Source organism: Brienomyrus brachyistius, chromosome 19, assembly GCF_023856365.1.
Source record: "Brienomyrus brachyistius isolate T26 chromosome 19, BBRACH_0.4, whole genome shotgun sequence".
Lineage (NCBI taxonomy): Eukaryota > Metazoa > Chordata > Actinopteri > Osteoglossiformes > Mormyridae > Brienomyrus > Brienomyrus brachyistius.
In genome coordinates, this window is record NC_064551.1 from 19,002,065 (window position 1) to 19,019,958 (window position 17,894).

The 17,894-nt window shown below is 41.2% G+C and overlaps 2 protein-coding genes across 9 annotated transcripts in view; both read left to right on the forward strand.

Moving 5' to 3' along the window:
* Positions 1–7,735, forward strand: part of LOC125714704 (nuclear receptor coactivator 7) — a 22,666-nt gene extending 14,931 nt beyond the window's left edge. For 5 of the 8 annotated variants that reach the window (XM_048985575.1, XM_048985577.1, XM_048985581.1 and 2 more), the window contains 12 exons: positions 459–566; positions 650–745; positions 1,369–1,476; positions 1,739–1,923; positions 2,320–3,056; positions 4,113–4,284; positions 4,750–4,897; positions 5,041–5,166; positions 5,405–5,557; positions 5,636–5,731; positions 5,841–5,914; positions 6,004–7,735. In XM_048985575.1, the coding sequence (XP_048841532.1) occupies positions 459–566; positions 650–745; positions 1,369–1,476; positions 1,739–1,923; positions 2,320–3,056; positions 4,113–4,284; positions 4,750–4,897; positions 5,041–5,166; positions 5,405–5,557; positions 5,636–5,731; positions 5,841–5,914; positions 6,004–6,139 (2,139 nt within the window). In that variant the 3' untranslated portion in view covers positions 6,140–7,735. The remainder of the gene's footprint in view (positions 1–458; positions 567–649; positions 746–1,368; positions 1,477–1,738; positions 1,924–2,319; positions 3,057–4,112; positions 4,285–4,749; positions 4,898–5,040; positions 5,167–5,404; positions 5,558–5,635; positions 5,732–5,840; positions 5,915–6,003) is intronic. The other 3 variants (XM_048985579.1, XM_048985578.1, XM_048985576.1) reach the window with 3 other exon arrangements.
* Positions 7,736–8,456: 721 nt separating this feature from the next.
* On the forward strand, positions 8,457–15,999 carry drc1 (dynein regulatory complex subunit 1 homolog (Chlamydomonas)). Its single transcript, XM_048986158.1, has 15 exons — positions 8,457–8,660; positions 9,112–9,205; positions 9,332–9,444; positions 9,612–9,795; positions 10,017–10,154; positions 10,589–10,675; positions 10,866–10,988; positions 11,639–11,778; positions 12,699–12,833; positions 13,036–13,408; positions 14,260–14,349; positions 14,445–14,525; positions 14,700–14,836; positions 15,103–15,249; positions 15,365–15,999. The coding sequence occupies exons 1-15, from the start codon at positions 8,590–8,592 to the stop codon at positions 15,477–15,479; spliced, it is 2,028 nt and encodes a 675-aa protein (XP_048842115.1). The 5' UTR covers positions 8,457–8,589; the 3' UTR covers positions 15,480–15,999.
* The last annotated feature ends 1,895 nt before the right edge of the window (positions 16,000–17,894 follow it).

The window sequence follows — 17,894 nt, forward strand, 5'->3', positions numbered from 1 at the left end:
CTGTATATATGAAGTTCATGGTAGTGCTAACACAAGCGACATTCGCTGCTAAGTAAATTTACAGTTAATATTTTCATTTATTTACTATGTGTTCTTTAGCATTTCTTGCTAGGATATTCTTGCCTTACGTGGTTTTTTGCTCTAAGGTGCCCTCAGTGGTACTGGAAGTAAATCCGATACGTCAAATTATATGTGAATAAATTTTTACTTGCATTAGGATTTGTGAAGCAGATTTCTTTGGACAGTCTGGAGCTGCCTGTATTTTTGACTGCGTGATCATTATTTATCATTTTATGTTTATTGTTTAATGTCCCGTCTCTTGTCTCTTTATACTTTTGTCCCCTGTTTCACATTCTGGAGCCAAACATCTATGCATTTCACCGCACATTGTACTGAGTATATGTGACAAATAAAAGCTTGAAATTTGAAACTGCCCTCTGCGTAATCCCTTCCTGCAGGTGGTGCCCCAAGACACACTAAACAGCATAGCTCTCAAGTTTAACATCATGCCAAATAAACTGGTGCAGCTCAACCGCCTGTTTTCTCACAGTGTCGTTCCTGGGCAGGTGAATTTATCGTCTGCTTCACATATGTTACTCTTAGTCCCAGCAGTTTGGCTGGTTAATGTATAACTTTGTTTCTCCCACAGACGTTGTTTGTCCCAGATATGGGCCAATCAGAAGCTCTCTCTTCAAAGCCCATGCCCTCTATTCCTTTTTCAAATGACCAATCTGACAAATTGTCGGTAAGTAAATAATCACATATGTTATATGGATTATACAGGCATGTGAAAAATTAAATACCTCTTGGAAGTTTTCTGTTTTTCGAAATATTTGGGGAATCAAATATTGGATCTCCGTTTTAACAGTACCGATAAAGATTTATGATAAAATAGAAATGTTACACTTCGTATTTACATTTAGTAACAAGTTATACAGTTAACCTAAACAAAAAAATTCTAATTTAATATCAAAGTTAATACACCCCAACATTTATCACTACATTAAACCTAAACAATAGAATCAGATGCACCAAATTAGGCACAGTGGTCTTTCATTGTCAAACAGTATGTCTGAGAATCACGCCTCAAATACAGATTAAATATGTGTTTATCTGAATATGAAAAAAGTAATTTTTTCACCATGTCTACTTATTCACATGATTGTGAATAAATCCATGTATTTTCCTGTGTGTACACTGAACCATCACCCAGCGTTGTGCAATACTGATGTCAGTGTATCTTTACAAAAATGTTGACATTTATCTGTTGAATTATATGCATATTCCTACTAAGCTTTTGAGTAGTAATGACTTCCTGCGCTGTGTATTTATTTCATCAGTGTTTTAATGTTCTTTATTCTGGCCCAGAAGGACACAGAACCGATTCAGAAAGTTCAGTCTCCAGCATCTGAGGACGAGGAACCACCAGTCGTCAAATTCCTGAAAATGAGCTGCAGGTACTTCACAGACGGGATGGTGAGTATTCGTGTATTTTACCAGAAAGACGCTTTTCACTATCCCACCATTAAAAAGCTAAGTTAAACCTCTCACCATGTAAAACGTATGTAATTTTATAAGCAAGTAATCTGATTCGTTTAATCTAAGTTTGCAGTGTGTGTTGTTTACGAATAGTATCCAGGATTTTTCCCTGCATCAGTAGGGTTGGGTTGGTATTTTGCTTTCTGTCCAGCTATCAGTTGTTATTCTGTGAGTTTTAACGGTGCTGTGCTGGTTCCAGGGTGTGGTTGGGGGGGTGTTGATTGTGACACCCAACAACATCATGTTTGACCCACACAAGTCAGACCCCCTAGTAATTGAGAATGGATGTGAGGAGTATGGACTTATCTGCCCCATGGAGGAGGTGGTTTCCATTGCACTCTACAACGACATCTCCCACATGAAGCTGAAGGACGCCCTGCCATCGTAAGAACCAGATACCAGCATCTTCTCCTTTCTTCTGTCTTTTCTTCAGCCTCTTCTGTCTCGTGTTCTCTCTTCCTGTCTGTCTGCCTGTCCGAGCCCCTGGGTGATCTGAGATACACACCCATACATTGGACAGTCAAAACCCAAAACCCGTGGAACGCAAATGCTTACATTTTTTGAAACAATACATTCATTTGCTTATTTGTGAAACATTTATTCAGCATCATTATTTATATTATTATTTACCATTTATATTTGGTTTGATTATTCATTTAAGCAGTTTAAGTTTGTTTGTTGTTTGTTTTTTGAGTTTTTCCATGTTTTTTATTTTTATTTTTCTGTTTCATTTTTTTATTTCCTATCCATCCCTCCCCCATGGAAACCTTCTCCCTATAGTGACCTACCACAGGATCTGTGTCCTCTGTACAGGCCAGGAGAGTGGGAAGACCTACCTTCTGAACGAGACCTCAACCCATTCAGCCGCTTCGAAGCCTTGGGTCAGGATAAGAGGCCGATTGTACTGGACGCCATCGAGACTGTCATCCCCTACAGCACAGAGTCGGAAACAGCTGAGAAAACGCCTTCAGATGAAGGTTTTACGGAGCTGGAGCTACCGTCCACGGGGAACACTGATGAGTGGCAAGGTGATACTGAAGGCCTAGAGGAGCTAGGTCCTCCTAAACATGATTCATCTGGCCAGCCCCTCTTAGAAGCATGCAGTTCAGCTCCTTCAGAGACTCAAATGCAGCAGGAGGAGCTGGAGGACAAGGAAGCTACTGCTCACAGCTGTATTCCTGCACATGCAGATTCTCTAAAACAGAAGACTGGACATGAACTGCAAAATGGCAGTGGAGCCAGTGAGATGGCAATCACTGCTGTAACCACACTCGACTTGAACTTGAAAGAGACTGAGAAGTTGGAGAGGGAGCAGAAATGTAACGCGGGTGCTTCTGAAAAGCATGGTCACCACGACTCAAATAAGGAAGCAGCAAATGGACTAAAAGCGACTGTAAATGGCCCAGACAGCAAGGAGCCGAGTATAAGGCGGACATCGCAAGAAAACCTGCAAAAACGCACCAGTGAGATGGAGATGCAGAACTGGCTGCTGGAGCATATGCAGCTGCCAATTGAAAGTAAGAATTAAAAAAACACACCTAATTCTGTCCACCCATCCATCTTCAAGGGGCTGCTCTGGGTGAGGATTGCAGTGCAGCGTGTCAGACAGGTCAGACCAGATTACCACTACAGAATATCTCCTTCTAGGGAATCCCCTTGTTGGTCAGCTCGGACCATCCTGCACCCATTGGAATAATACATCAGATCCTAAATATGCATACTGTATTTGTACATTTTATTATGATAAAATGTTTTAGGCTGTGTTTGCTGAGTCTAAGAATGTGTGACTTGGATCTGAGCTCTCTGCCTTGTCAAGTTCTATTCTCATTATCAGGCAGCTTGACACTCTTTGGGCTGGGGTTCAAATCCCATCTAGGCTTGTGCAGTATTGCGGTAACATAATATACCAATATCTTTTGGGCATACTGTGGAATTTTGAAAAGTTGGTGGCAAAATTAACGGAGCTAAGGTGGGGGTGGTTCTCCATACTAAACTTTCAGAATATTGTCAAAATACCGCATGCCAGGTATGAAAAATCAGATACCGCCCAAGACATAGAGCTATGCTGACTGCAGCCTCTAAATTGTCCGCACTGTACGCTTGTGTGTGTGAGCGCATTGCCTTGTTTACCTCTTCCTTGTACCCTGTGCACCCTGGGGTAGGCTAAAGACACCCTTGCAAACCTGGTCAGAAATAGTAATCGGACGATTGATATTTCAGATTCAGGCTCAGCATTGAAAGTAGGGTTTTCTTCTGCTCGTACAATTTTAAAGAAGCATAGGTTTTGTACTATAGCTTAAGCGATAGATCTTGAATTTATATGCTAGCATTATTTATGAATTACGTTGAATATGAATTGATGTAATCTCGAAGCCATTCTGTTTCAAGCGAGAAGCTTTTCTCTGGTGTTTTTCTTGCATTAAACAGATTTGTAAATGTAAGCTTAAGGGTGAAATGTAGGTACTGTGATCTGATATGTGGCTGTTTTATTCTTCAGTGTCTGTCAGATGCTCTGATTTCTGGAGCTCGGGTGAGACTGCATACTGCAATTAACGCTATATTCATTTCTGCAGATATGTTACTGTCAAAAGAAGAAAAAAGCAAGAACCCACCCATGTTCCTCTGCTTCAGAGTGGGCAAACCCATGAGAAAGTCCTTTGCTCTTGGTCAGACGTCAAGCCCAGCCCATCATTACAGAGTGCAGGGTCATCACCCAGAGTACTGGTTTGCCGTTCCCCAGGAAAGGTGAGAGAGCTGATGTAAATATTCTTCTCTCAAGTGCTTGATGTTTCTTTTATTTATCTTTTATGTATCTTATTTAGAGAGTGTGCATAAAAATTGACGACATGACCAGCCTAACTCACTTTGAACTGCACATTTTGCAAACATGAATCTACTTGGGCTTAAATCGGCAGACCTGCAGTCCCTCACCACTCCACACCTCTTCTTCTTCCTTATGCGTCGGACTCTGCTACTCTTTGTTTCTTCTCACAGAGGTGGAAGGTTCAGCTCCAGAAAGTAAAAGTCCAGACCAAGATTTTGTTTCAACCAAGTAGTTGCGTCCTCTATGACTGTGACTCTTTATGGTCACCTGCTTGGTTGGAACAAAATCCTGGTCTGGATTTTCACTTTCTGGAGCTGAACTTTCCACCTCAGTCCTGTCCTATGTTTGAATTTTCTTCTATTGACCATTCAGGCTTTCTCTTGTAGGGTGGACAACCTCTATGCGTTTTTTGTACACTGGTCACCGGATGTATATGGGAAAGATGCTAGAGAGCAAGGATTCATTGTGGTGGAAAAGGATGAGCTTGATATGATTGACAACTTCTTCAGCAGTCCAGCCCCCAAGAGCTGGGAGGTATGATTCATATTTTAAACTGCTGTGCATCTTCGCAATTCCTTTTATCTGCTCTTGAATCATTCTTTGCCGTCATACCTATTGGTTCCACAAACCCCGGTTAAGTGTTGATGTGACAAATGAATTTTAGTTTTTTCTTACAGATAATCACTGTGAATGAGGCCAGACGTCGGCAAAGTGTGGGCAGCTTCGACGACGATGACCTGCTGTATTTGTTACCTACACTAACTGACAATAGCCTCCTCTTGGAGCACATACACATACACAAGGTCTGTCCATCTATATGCTAACTCTGGTTTTCCAGGTAGCGATATTACTTATGTAGCGATATTACTTATGAAATACTTACGACAACACGGATTATAGTTGAATATTGTGTTTTTTTGAGTATATGAAGTATGATGGCTAGGGTCCCGAACCAAAAATGTTTGTGTTGCAAATGCATGGTGTCGGCCGTCGGCTACCTGCTGCCTCAGTGTACTTCAGCATTTTACCCTGTTTCCATAGCTGACCAATTACCTCCCAGCTCGCATCCAGGGGTATCCATGGCGACTTGCCTACAGCACGGCCGTACACGGAACAAGTCTGAAGACGCTATACAGAAATATGACTGACCTAGACAGTCCCGTACTGCTGGTGATCAAAGACATGCACAACCAGGTACACACATGTACTAAGTATGACCACCAGTGTCTCATGTGTTTGAGATTGTATGTCACAGGTGTGTTTGTCTTCCAGGTCTTTGGCACCTTCTCTTCACATCCTTTTAGAGTGAGCGAGCACTGCTATGGGACTGGAGAAACATTCCTCTACAGCTTCTGTCCTGATATTAGGGTATATATACAAACCAGCCACTTCACAGCACTTACATCAGCCCATATTCACAATCCTGTTTTGCACTGCAGCCTGACGTGCTACATGCACAGTGTCTCTTTCCTTCCAGGTTTTTCGGTGGAGTGGAGAAAACTCGTACTTTGTGAAAGGGAACACGGATTCTCTCCAAATAGGCGGCGGCAAGTAAGTTCTCTTCGTACGTGCGTGTGATACGTGTGCCGTGTGCCGTAGGTGTCACTGTCATTGACCGACGTTCTCCTTTGGGTGTCCAGGGGACACTTTGGCCTGTGGCTGGATGCTGACCTGCACCACGGCTCAAGCAGGCCCTGCTCCACTTTTAGGAATCAACCACTGTCTGCCCAGCAGGACTTTGACATCCAGGACTTGGAGATTTGGACTTTCCTGTAGCATTGATCTACTTTCGTTTACATGGTTTTGAATGTCGGTGTGTCAGCAGCATATAACACTGCAGACCACTGCACCTGTCTGAACAGTCGGCCTCCTTGTGCAGTTGCTTTTAGCTCGCAGCTTAATGCTGGCGCATCAGAACCAAACGTAGACCACTACATAATGAATGACACAATGTACAATGTACAGACCGAATCCAAGCCCCACTTCATCACAAAGAGGACAAATTGTTTACTGGAAAGTGTCGCGTACTTTTCATTTCATGTTGGCAATATCAGACGAATTTTCAAACGATAAAACAGGCTTAAAGCCTTATTTGACCAAACTGAATATGTTTTAGTTAATGTAGTGGTTATTTTATATTTATTTTTTACATGTAAATGTTTATTTGGTGAATTAAATCATTTTCTCAGTTTCAGAACTTTCACCATTTTTTGCAGAGCTGGCAGTGCGATTTTTACATTATAATTAAAGCACATTCTTTAATTACAGAGGTGAATATGAGTCTCTGGAAAAATAACATGCTACAACATTTTGTATTTTTTTAAGTTGGTTTTGTATTGTGCTTGTCAAACTCATTGCCTATAAATATTCTACATGGTATCCTAACTCTATGATTAGTTGTACAGGTAACAGAATGTCATATCCTGTGTAATTTTGGGGGTTTTTCTCTTCCAGTCGTTGGTTTAAGCAGGGTTGCTTCTTCCTCTTTCTGTTTCAATAGTTGATAGGTGTATACTATTATACCCACACATGCTGTTTGTTTTGCAGTAAGACCATTGTTATTGTCGTCCTTGTGTGTACATGGATTGCACACATGCATGCACACACACACACACACACACACAATTATTCATGTAAAATGTCTGGATTTTATAAAAACCAGCAATGGTCCTGTTTCTGATTTGGCAGCGTTCTGGTTCTGGTTAAATTCACTGCAGTTCCTGTAGAACCAGCCTGCGGTTACTTAGTCTTCCAAAAATGCTACCATAGAAAAGGCTCATGACTTTTCCAGTAGGAGCAGAGAATGGCTTTCCTCTTGCATTTTGTTAGTATACAGAACTATCTTATGCACTATTTAACCCAGAGATATTATCGGCTAGATAAAAAGGCATATGGCAGTCCTTGTTCAAAAAAGATTGTTCTGCGAGCAACTGGAATATTCTGCCAAAGGTTTGTTCCAAAAACAACCAACAATATTGCTTTTTTTCCCCAGTTGACAGTACAAGGTCATTGCACATCAGAACCTCATCAGATAATGCTTTTCATATTCATTATACTTTAATATCAAGTATCAAAGTGCCGTGTATTTGATTTTCATGAAACTTTACTGTGCAAGACATTCCTACTACATTGTCTTCAGGTTAATGTAGACACCTGCTGTCTCTCAGCTTTGACGAATGACGTCATATGCATGAAGCTTTCCACGTTTTGTATTCTCAACGCCGCGTGTTGCCGTGTCTTGTCTTCAAAGTAAAATGCACTTGTGAAGTATTCGTGAAGCCAAAATTGTTCTATAATCTGTGGTATTGCCAAGATTATATTTATTGTGCTTTTGCTATGTTTGAATTAAACTACAGAGTATAACAATCCAAATCCGTGGTCTGCTCTTTCGTGTAATTCAACTCATGAATTTAATTCATAATCATTGTGTTGTTCTGTTCCTTTTCATTTGAAATTCGGTAGTCAATATGAGGAGGAACACTGCTATTAGACTAATATAACCTGTAATGATCCCATATATTGACAGTGTGCTACATTTCCTGGATATGATAAGCGTTTTAATGAAACCTGATACTCACTTGCAAATCTGGAAATTAAGCTCGCCCACTCACCCGAGGCAAGTACGAAAAACTGAACACGCCCTAGTGTTTAGTGAAAAGATTGTATGTTGGACTATTTTTTTAAACGGAACTAGCCCAGTTGGCTAGTAACAAAACTGTAATGTTCCATTCCCGCTCACGCTTGTGCATGCAAATAACCTGCTATTTTTGTTTTAGAAAATAATAAAAGAAAATGTAAATAAATATAAATATTTATATATTATAAAAGATGCTTGTAAACTGAGAAACTGATCTAGCCCACGAAAATGAGATGTAATGAGTATGTATGTGATCGTCTTCTCCCACCTGTATGTATCTATTGTTTATATGAGTGCGATTGGCAACCGGAGACCATTTCACTGCATTGTGTATAGATGCTTCAACAAAAAAGCACCTGATTCATATTCTCCTTAACACAATGAAGCGCATCCGGCGTGCAGAGCAGCGCACTTCTGCCCCCTGCTGTCCTAAAAGTGTCCCAAAAACGACGGTGTGTGACGCTCCGCTCCGTTTCATAGCAACGCAAACTTGCACGCTAAGCGGCTTTGACTAGCTGACCAAGGTGTACTGTGAAACGGACAAATTTACGATAAATTTACAATCTGAAGGGTTTTGAAACCCTGGAAAATGAGCCGCTCCATCGGAATACAAGAAGCTGTGCCGGAGGAAGCAGGAGTTTCCAATCACGCAAATAAGAGGTACAGAGCCACGCATAAGTTGTTTGTTAACTATGCTGTTGGATGTGAAGACGAGACATGTCCGAAGCATTTCGTAATCCGGAATAGAGAAGCATAAAATTATGACATTGCTGTTTCTTTTGCTAATAATTGACGTATCTAATAAGCACATGATGTGGGTGCAGTTCACTATAGCGTGACACTCAAGCTTTCAGACTCTCACACTCACACAGGAAATCTTATATTATCCCATTATAAGCTTTAAATTAGCTACTTCCAAAGCTAGGGTAGTTTGTCAGTCAAATCCTTATTATGTTTTTTTTTCCAGATATTTTATTGTCTATAATTTATCTTGGTGTCATAAATACTGAAAGGTCACTAACATGAATGTGTTTTGGTTTTGGTTAATTTCTCAGCTAAATTAGACAAATTTTTTGAGACTACCATCTTTTAGCTAATACCTGTTTTTCAGCCAAGTGTTCGGAGATTATTCTAAGCAGAAGCAGGAAATGAAGGAGAATAAAGATGTCAGGAGAAGTCAGAAGCAAGTGGAGCAGAGTGAAAGGGTGATGATGCACATTCATATTCGACGTCGAGCACAAGGAACATTTAAACCATTTTAAATGCGTGTTTGTGTTATATGATAAGCAGCATATTCTGTATAAATCATGTATATGTGTTTTGTGTTCTAGAAATTGCTTAAACTGCAGAATGACGGGACAGAGCTCATCACTAACATTCAAGTTGCTGGGGACTTCAAAGAATCCCAGAGAAGAGCAGAGCTAGAAGAGGCCTCTCTGCACAGGTGCTCGCCTGTATGGGTGTGTCTGTATGGCTGACTGTGTGGGAATGGCTTCAGACTCACAGCATGAAGTGGTTTGGGGTAAAATAAATGAAAAAATATATTTTAATGCAAGTCTGTAATGATCTGATTTCCATACCTGTGTTGATATCTCCACATGTATTGTGAAGAATCCAGAAGCTAGAGAACGAGGCTAAAATTTGTCTAGAGAAGTTTGAAGAGATCACCGAGAAGTGGGGCATGGTCAGGCAGACGGTGGTTCCTCAGGACCTGTGGGAATCATTAAAGAGCCAGCAGGCACTATGTACACTTCTCCTGGAAGACAAGAACAAACTCATATATGAGCTGCAGCAGGTGAGAGTGCTGGAGTTCTGCTCTCCAATGTCTGTGCGTCTCTTCACAATGTTGCCAGTCAACAATGTTGCCAGTCAACAGAGAACATTATCTGCTACTGAGTTATCATTCAGATCATTCCAAATTGTTCAGATCATTCCATTTATTGCAACGTATTGGTAACCTCTTAAAATTTAAACAGGAGTATTTGACAAAAGCAATTAATTATTCTGTTACATTAGGAGCTAAAGGCAAGTGATGAACAATACGTGAAGAACTTAAAGAAACAGGCAAAAGATGTTGATCTTTTGACTGAGAGAATGGAGGAGCAGATCAGGAATCTGATGGGATCCTACCACGAAGAGCTGGGTCAGATTGAGGTATTACTTGAAGCATATGTTGTGCACTTGTTATTTAAACCACACGTCTTTGTATTAACCATGTATTTTGGTTAATAAACTGGTCATGCTTAAAAAACTGGGCTTGTACCTACAAAGCTATGAAACTGCAGGAGGACTCTTAAGGGGCTTCATCTGAATTATATCATTCAGTATTGGGTCCTGAAATGGGCATGTGAAGTGGGTAAAGGGGCTCACTAAACAGCAGGAAAACAGCCCTGGAGGCAGCTGTTACTTCAGATAGGGCTGCTCAATTATTCGATTATGGTGAGAGACATTGGTCAATATTGGGTGCTGATAGTCCCTCATTGATCCACATTTCTGGACGGCCACCGTGTCACACGCAATACACTAACGCAGCTTTGAAAGCAGTCAGTTGCTTCACTAATGATCTTCCTACATAAATGAACATGTAGAACGCCTTTGAGCAAGAACGGAAGGAGCTTCTGAAGAGCAACCGTCAGAAGTGGGAAGAGGCGATGAAGGATCACCGCCACAAAGAGGTAAGAGTTACTTACCGCATGTTCTGAGAGTAAATTGCACTCTTGATAGTAACAGAATTTAGTGGAAGACTTATGTCTATAGTTAAGAATTTTCCAGTTCACCTTTAGGATTGGAGTGCAGGTGCTGGAGTGAGGATCCATGGACTGCATTGTAAAGTGAGGCATTTTTCATGGACTGTCTACCTCCTAGCTGGAATATCTGCTGCAGAGAAGGAAGACGGCAGAGGGATATGAGATGCAGATACAACAGTTAAGAATGGAGAATGCAGAGAAGTGTAACGTGACACAGATCAACCTGGACAGCAAAGTGCAGGTGAAGTATGGAAGCTTCAGATGGATTGTTGGTTCCTAGGCACAGTTTTGCCTTAGATCTTTCTGTGTTTAAAGATGCTAAACAGCCATTGATATGTGTGTGTTTGTCTATGTGAGTGTGTGTGTGTATGTACAGTATGTGTGTGTGTGTGTGTGTGTGTGTGTGTGTGTGTGTGTGTGTGTGTGTGTGTGTGTGTTCACTAGAGGAGTTTATACCTGCAGCCTATTCACACTTCTGGGAAACGCAATATGAACACAGACTTGTATATTATATACTGTATAGACAGTGAAAACATGTCAGGTGTTCTATAACAATAAATAGACAAACAGATAAACAGATAAGTAGTAATGATGTTCTTAGAGGTGAACTGCTCCAGAGTTCACTGTCCATTCATGCAATGCATTCAGAATCTTCCAGCATTCCGGAATCACTCTGCTTCTGTCTTTCTGCAGCCATTTCTATCTTTTACTTCATCTTAACTCACACCATTTGTTGTTCATAATGTGGTATTTGCATTGCTTTCCCCTATTACTAACATGGCGGAATGATTAAGTCATCTTTTAATTTTTCTCTCCTGCAAACTACTTTATAAAATATGTGAAGTCCACTGTCTATGCAGTACAAACCGTGAATGTGTCACCTTTCCAAAGATGCTGGAGCAGCAGATACAGCAGATGAAGGCGACATGCCAGCTGAACCAGGAGAAGCTAGAGTACAACCTCCATGTGCTGAAAAAGCGGGACGAGGAAAACGCCGTCACCAAATCGAAACAAAAGCGTAAAATCACCAGGTACATACTTAACCAAAAACCTGTTTTTTCCCCCAGGAATCAAGTGTGTTTTTTAATATTTACTGTTAAAAGTTAAAGAAAGACAGGCAGGTCATTGAATGCCTACCAGAGGCACACTGCATGAAAATTCCTCTGACAAGATCTTTTTATTTTTACTCTTTTTACAGCATGTAAAGTATTTAGCTGAACTCTCAATTTACCTATTTTTGTGTGTTGATTGAATTAATAACAAATGTCAAATATAAATTAATGTTTACATGTTAGCCAAATGAATATCTACATTATTAAACCATTTAATCATTCAAGTGTATTATCTTGAAAATATTGTTTTAATGATTTTAAACTCTTTTAGTCTTTTACACACGTAGGAGAGATTTGAAGAACCATTTCCATTATCTCACTTTATTTCTATGTCATTTCTTACACACCTATCCTGGATAATGGTGTCCTACTTATAGGCTTCAAGATTTATCCAACTGGGGCTTTTTGCTTGGCTCTCTGTACATAATTAGGTCTAAATGCAGTTTTCAAGACAATGCTGTCTGATTCAGATACATATGCAAGGAAATGTATCTTGCTAAGGCATGACATAGCATTCAGTTGTGTCTACATCACAGAACATGTTATCAGTTATGAACTCTGATGATATTTACTTTTGTAAATTATGTACAACAAGTAGCTTGGTTTCACAATTTATGTATTTCTAAAATCATGACATTGTGGATGAGAGTAATAGAGTTTAGCCTTTGTTTGGCCAATCAATCTGCTCATTCAGCCATTAGTTATTGTCTCTTGGATAAGGCACCAAAAATGGTGACAATTATTAAATTATTAAGTCATGTGTGATGCCCACCATTGTGAATGAAGGACCTGGGTTTCTTTCTACTGATTAATAATTTCATTGGTTCAACTCACGCAAGACTTCAGGATGTCATGAACAACCTCAAGGTCAGATGTGCCAAGCAGGAGAAGCAGTCTTGTGTAGAGAACCAGTCTCTCACTGATGACTATAGACGCATTATGCAGCAATATAAGCACATGCAGAAAAAAACGAGGTGAGTGTCTCACAGCACATACTGTACACCTGCATGTTAAACACAGCCTAAGACCTCAGACCTGTGTCCTTTATGGGGACACTGGATCATATCATGCATCCATTGTAGCTGTCAACAGTACAAAGCAGTGTTTAATGTCAGCTGGTATTTTCTGCTTTGCCTTTCTGAGAATGTTTGTTAAAGTTTCTTATCTTTCCCGCAGGCACTTCGTGGCTACAGATTCTAAGACGTTCGAGGAGATCTGGCAAATGAATGAGGCAGAGGTGAAGGAGCTGGTTAAGAAGGCCCTGGAGACCGATCGACTGCTGCATGAGCAGCAGCTGGGTCTGGCCTGGGTGCCGCCCGATCTGTACTTCATGAAACGGTCTGACCCAGAGGTCCAGCAGCGTCAGAATGGCAAATCGGCAATGCAGGCGGTAGCTGATCTTCTGAAAGGGGGAGGTCAGGATCAAGCGATATCCTCCAGCCATGAGCTTGTAGGCCTGGAGCGTGTCGAGATAAAGGAGGCTGCTGAGAGCTCGGGAATCTCCGCAGACACTTTGAAAAGGCTGCTGGAGCTCCTCTGCGACGAGACGGTAGGAATCCAGCTCTCAGTAGATGTACCTCAGTAATGTCATCCAGAAACATCCTTTTTGGCCAACTATGTGAAACGTACGAGGAGACTGTCTTGGTGGGTGTGCCCCACTATAACGTACAGTGTAGCCAAAAATTAATTGTACACTGAAAAAAATGTCAGAATGGAAGTGAAATTGAGGATATTAAAGAACAGACTTAAGACTGTCTAAAATGTTCCAATTATGTGTGTTTGTATAGAAACAAGAAAAACCTTTATTCAGAACATTCTGGAATCGTTTTCAAATGATGTAATTTATTGCCTTCAATATTTGTACACCTGGCCATTCATAGAGCTGAATGAACATGTGACAGTGGGAGGAGTTCTGAGTCATAACAGAGGTCATTTTACACGGCATATAACAGCAGGGGCTCAAAATAGGCAGGTCATGGGGGCCCTTGGCTTCTGCGAGGAGCCTTGGTGGTCAATCTCCACACAAGCATTTGTAGGGTTACCTCAGTTTTCCAGCACGGCTGAAACTGCTTAAATACCCAATGAATTAGGTAAAGAGTCATAGAATTTCACAGTCAATATCCTCAATTTCATTTCCATTTTCACTATTTCTTCACAGCGTACAAATATTTTTTGACTGCACCGTATAACATGGAAGACAATACAAGGCAATTTACAAGTACAGACACAATCAATTGCACATATACGGGTAACACTGGACTCTCCACCTGCAGTGAGAAACAGTATAGGATGGATCTCCATTACAATGTGACCGTAAATGTTCAGGTCCATGTGTCTTACTTTTTCTGTGTCGTATCATAAACATGTCAATAGTCAAATTTCATTTTTACTTTCTTTCAGGGTTTTTTGATAGAGAGTAAATTTCTGAAACTCCTCTCCCCCTTGGAGAAAGATGAAGAATCTCTCATGAAGCTGGAATCGATATTTTTGGTATGAACAAGTCTGCACACAACTAATTATTTAACGTTTAAGAAATATTTTGACATAAATTTCAAATATAATGAATGTTCACTGTTTATTTTAAGGTATTGGGAATAGAGAATGAAGAGGACATGTATAAACTGGCAAATTTCTTCATAAAATACAAACAAAGGGATGTGAAGGAGGTAAAAAGGTCTTTGTGATTTTCTCTGTAATAGAAGCACTTTTACTCCAGTGATAGATTACCTAAAGTGGGCTACTTTTTATGATAAATACATTTGGAATTAAATTAATATTGTTGCAAGTTAGCTGTCGGATTCCTCAAAATGCATTTTTGTCTTGTCGTGGGAATCACTCAGGTAACTCCAGAGGGGGCTCACGGTGAGTTTGAAGGAGCCCGCTTGGAATTCAGAGAGATCAGCATGTCAGAACTTATTCATCGCAACGACGTCCTGAAGGCCCTACGGACGTTCACCTCAGACCACTGCAAATCCAGGTGTCTCTTAGCGGCTAAAGCAAACCCAGTCATTACCACAGGTCAATGTATCACACCTGAGTCACGCCTCCAGCGTTGGAGATCAGTTGCCCATAGCGTGTGTGTGTGTGTGTTGTCCAAGTATTACATTGTGGGGACCAAGAAGTGAGTCTGGGAACCAGAAGTGAGTCTGCCCTTAGTAAACAGCATAGTGTTTTTGTGCTAAAATAACCTTCATCTTAAAATTTACTGCACCTCAGTGAGATGCTGAAATTCACTGTGTTCAGAGAGATGCGTCTGCAGTCCAAAAGCCTGAGTTTCCGGGAGAAGGACAACTCAGAAGATTCAGCCTACTGGGAAGCCATGGCCGATGTCATCCCTGCATCCAGGCTGAAGATCTGGAATGCACTGGAGGCTGCACTGGAGAAGTACTAGTACGTAACCCTGGTTGGATCGCGCCTCCACACATTGTTATGAATTTTATTCGATCAGTAAAGAATTACATTTGTCCTAGATAGAAGAACTTCCCTTTTCTCACTTCGCTCACAGCTCTGTTCTGAAAGAGAGATCGAAGCTTCTTGGGGAAACACAGGGTCTGCAGCAGCAGAACACGGAGTTGAAGATGCTACTGAACCAGTACATTAATGCCAAGGTCAGAACCTAACCTTACAGCATTATATTAGACCAAGCTACTGGAACGGCTTCCCTCCTTCAGCTGTACCTACTCATCGGAGAAAGGGCTCTGGACGTTGGACTACCTTCCAGCAAATCCACATCCCCTTGAGGTGGGATTCTCTTGTTGTGTCAGTGTAGACGAGATACAGATGTAACCTCACCGCTCAGCATGACGTGAGAGTGGCATTGTCAAGCCTGAAACCATGTTCTGAAAAATGTGAAATGAAAAACAGGCTCCTGTAGCCACTAATGCAGAGATTCGACTTTCTTACAATATCAGAGTTATGCGGTTATAATTGTTCTGTTTTTTTGCACTTAATTGTTCAAATTTCCGGCAAAATGACTGCAATTCTAAAAATGCAGATGCTTTGATAAAAAAAAAAAAAAATGTTTCCATAGCTTGCTTCTTTGCTTGCATAACAGGAATTATTGAAAGAAATGCAAAATGTAATACACAGTACATCTTCTTGATGTTATTACAATAAAAAAAAAAATGACTCATTCTGTTACTAATTTTCCTAATATTAATGGTAGAAAAAAACTGTTTATGAGGGAGGGGGTGGAATTAAATTTCTGCTTCCAAAGAGGGGGGGTATAGTGGAACAAGTCTGAGAACCACTGCATTAGCCGGCGTGGCTATTGCCCAAAGTGGCGTATGAGTGGGGCAAGCAGGGATGAAGGAGCTCAGATGGGTCTGGAGATCCTCACAGGTCCATGATTCTCATGTTTCGTGCTGGACAAGAGGTTTGTATTCATGTGACAGTGAGTTGCAGAGAGGAATATTCAAACTGTTAGTGTGTTACCCAGACCACCAATGAATGGACCTGCTGGTAGTTCATATAGCCAATGGGAATGCAGGATTATACATTTCGTAAATCCTTTATTGCAGAAGCACACATTAAGACGACACTATGCAATCCGCTAAGCACCCAAATCAAACTCTCTACTCCAGTTAAATGTTGCTGAGAACCAGGCCACACTGGTAACACAAGTAGCACTGGCACTAGAAATATGTTCAAACAAATCAGAAAATACAGTTACGCATCATGGGACTGCAAGTTACACAGCATATAAAAAACTTTATATGTTTATTTACATAAGCATGCACTGAAACTTGTTTTTGCACAGTAGCCACCAAACCCTTGTGATCTCAAGCTGCTACTGGGTCTTAAGTCGGATGCAGCAAATCAGAAAAACATAAAGCCATCCATCCATAAAGCCAGCCATCCAAATATCCATCCATCCATTTTCCAAATCGCTTATCCTACTGGGTCGCAGGGGTCCGGAGCATATCCCGGAAGCAATGGGCAGGGAACATCCCAGGATGGTGGGCCAGCCCATCGCAGGGCACACTCACACACCATTCACTCACACATGCACACCTACGGGCAATTTAGCAACTCCAATTAGCCTCAGCATGTTTTTGGACTGTGGGGGGGAAACCGGAGTACCCGGAGGAAACCCCACGACGACATGGGGAGAACATGCAAACTCCACACACATGTGACCCAGGCGGAGACTCGAACCCAGGTCCCTGAGGTGTGATGCAACAGTGCTAACCACTGCACCACCATGCCGCCCCTACAGCAAATATAAAAGAAGGAAATGAAAGAGCTGTTCACCCTCACAAGACATCCCATCTAACAAAGAGGCTAACTGTTAGCACATGCCAAAGCCACACTTATTATATACCTAATTAGTGGGCAGACACCTAAACCACCCAGTGTCACCGGCAACGTACATACCACACAGTAAAGAGTACCCTGCTTCCTTAAATGCACTTTGGTATAGTTTCACAGTTGTGATGCTTTTGTTCTTAAATACCTTCAGAAATGGCACCACTTAGTGGTGAGTGTTGGTACTTGCATCAATATGCTTTGTTTTCTATTGAATTGTCACTCTGGAGTGAGAAAAGCTGAGAAAATCTATGACAAAAATTAGGAAATTATTGCTGTAATTTTTCCACCTGCCTACATCTTGTGTCTTTGTTTTCATCATATTTAACGTTTGGCTCTAAATGTCCAGTTCGGGGGGCTCAGAATCGCGTCTGTTTTTGTGGTCTTCTTGGAGTCTTGCAAACCGCCGCAGTGCTTACTTCAGGTCGCTGGCCTGATGAACCAGGTTAGCTACTTTGGTTACTAAGGACATTGTTAAATGTTTGTTTTTCTCTTTCAACAATGTAATATATCACAGTGTGGGAAGACAATAAATGCAGCATCCAAAGGTATGTGTGAGCTAGCGTTGAGGCGGTGTAATTCCTGAACAACACAGACACACCAGCACACGAGTATAAACTCTCACAGCATGGGCCACTTACATAGGTGATGGCTTAGGCTCGATGCAGAAGCTCGAATCAGCCTTAATATGGGATAAAACTGGGAGGGGTTAGTCCACATGACAAGGC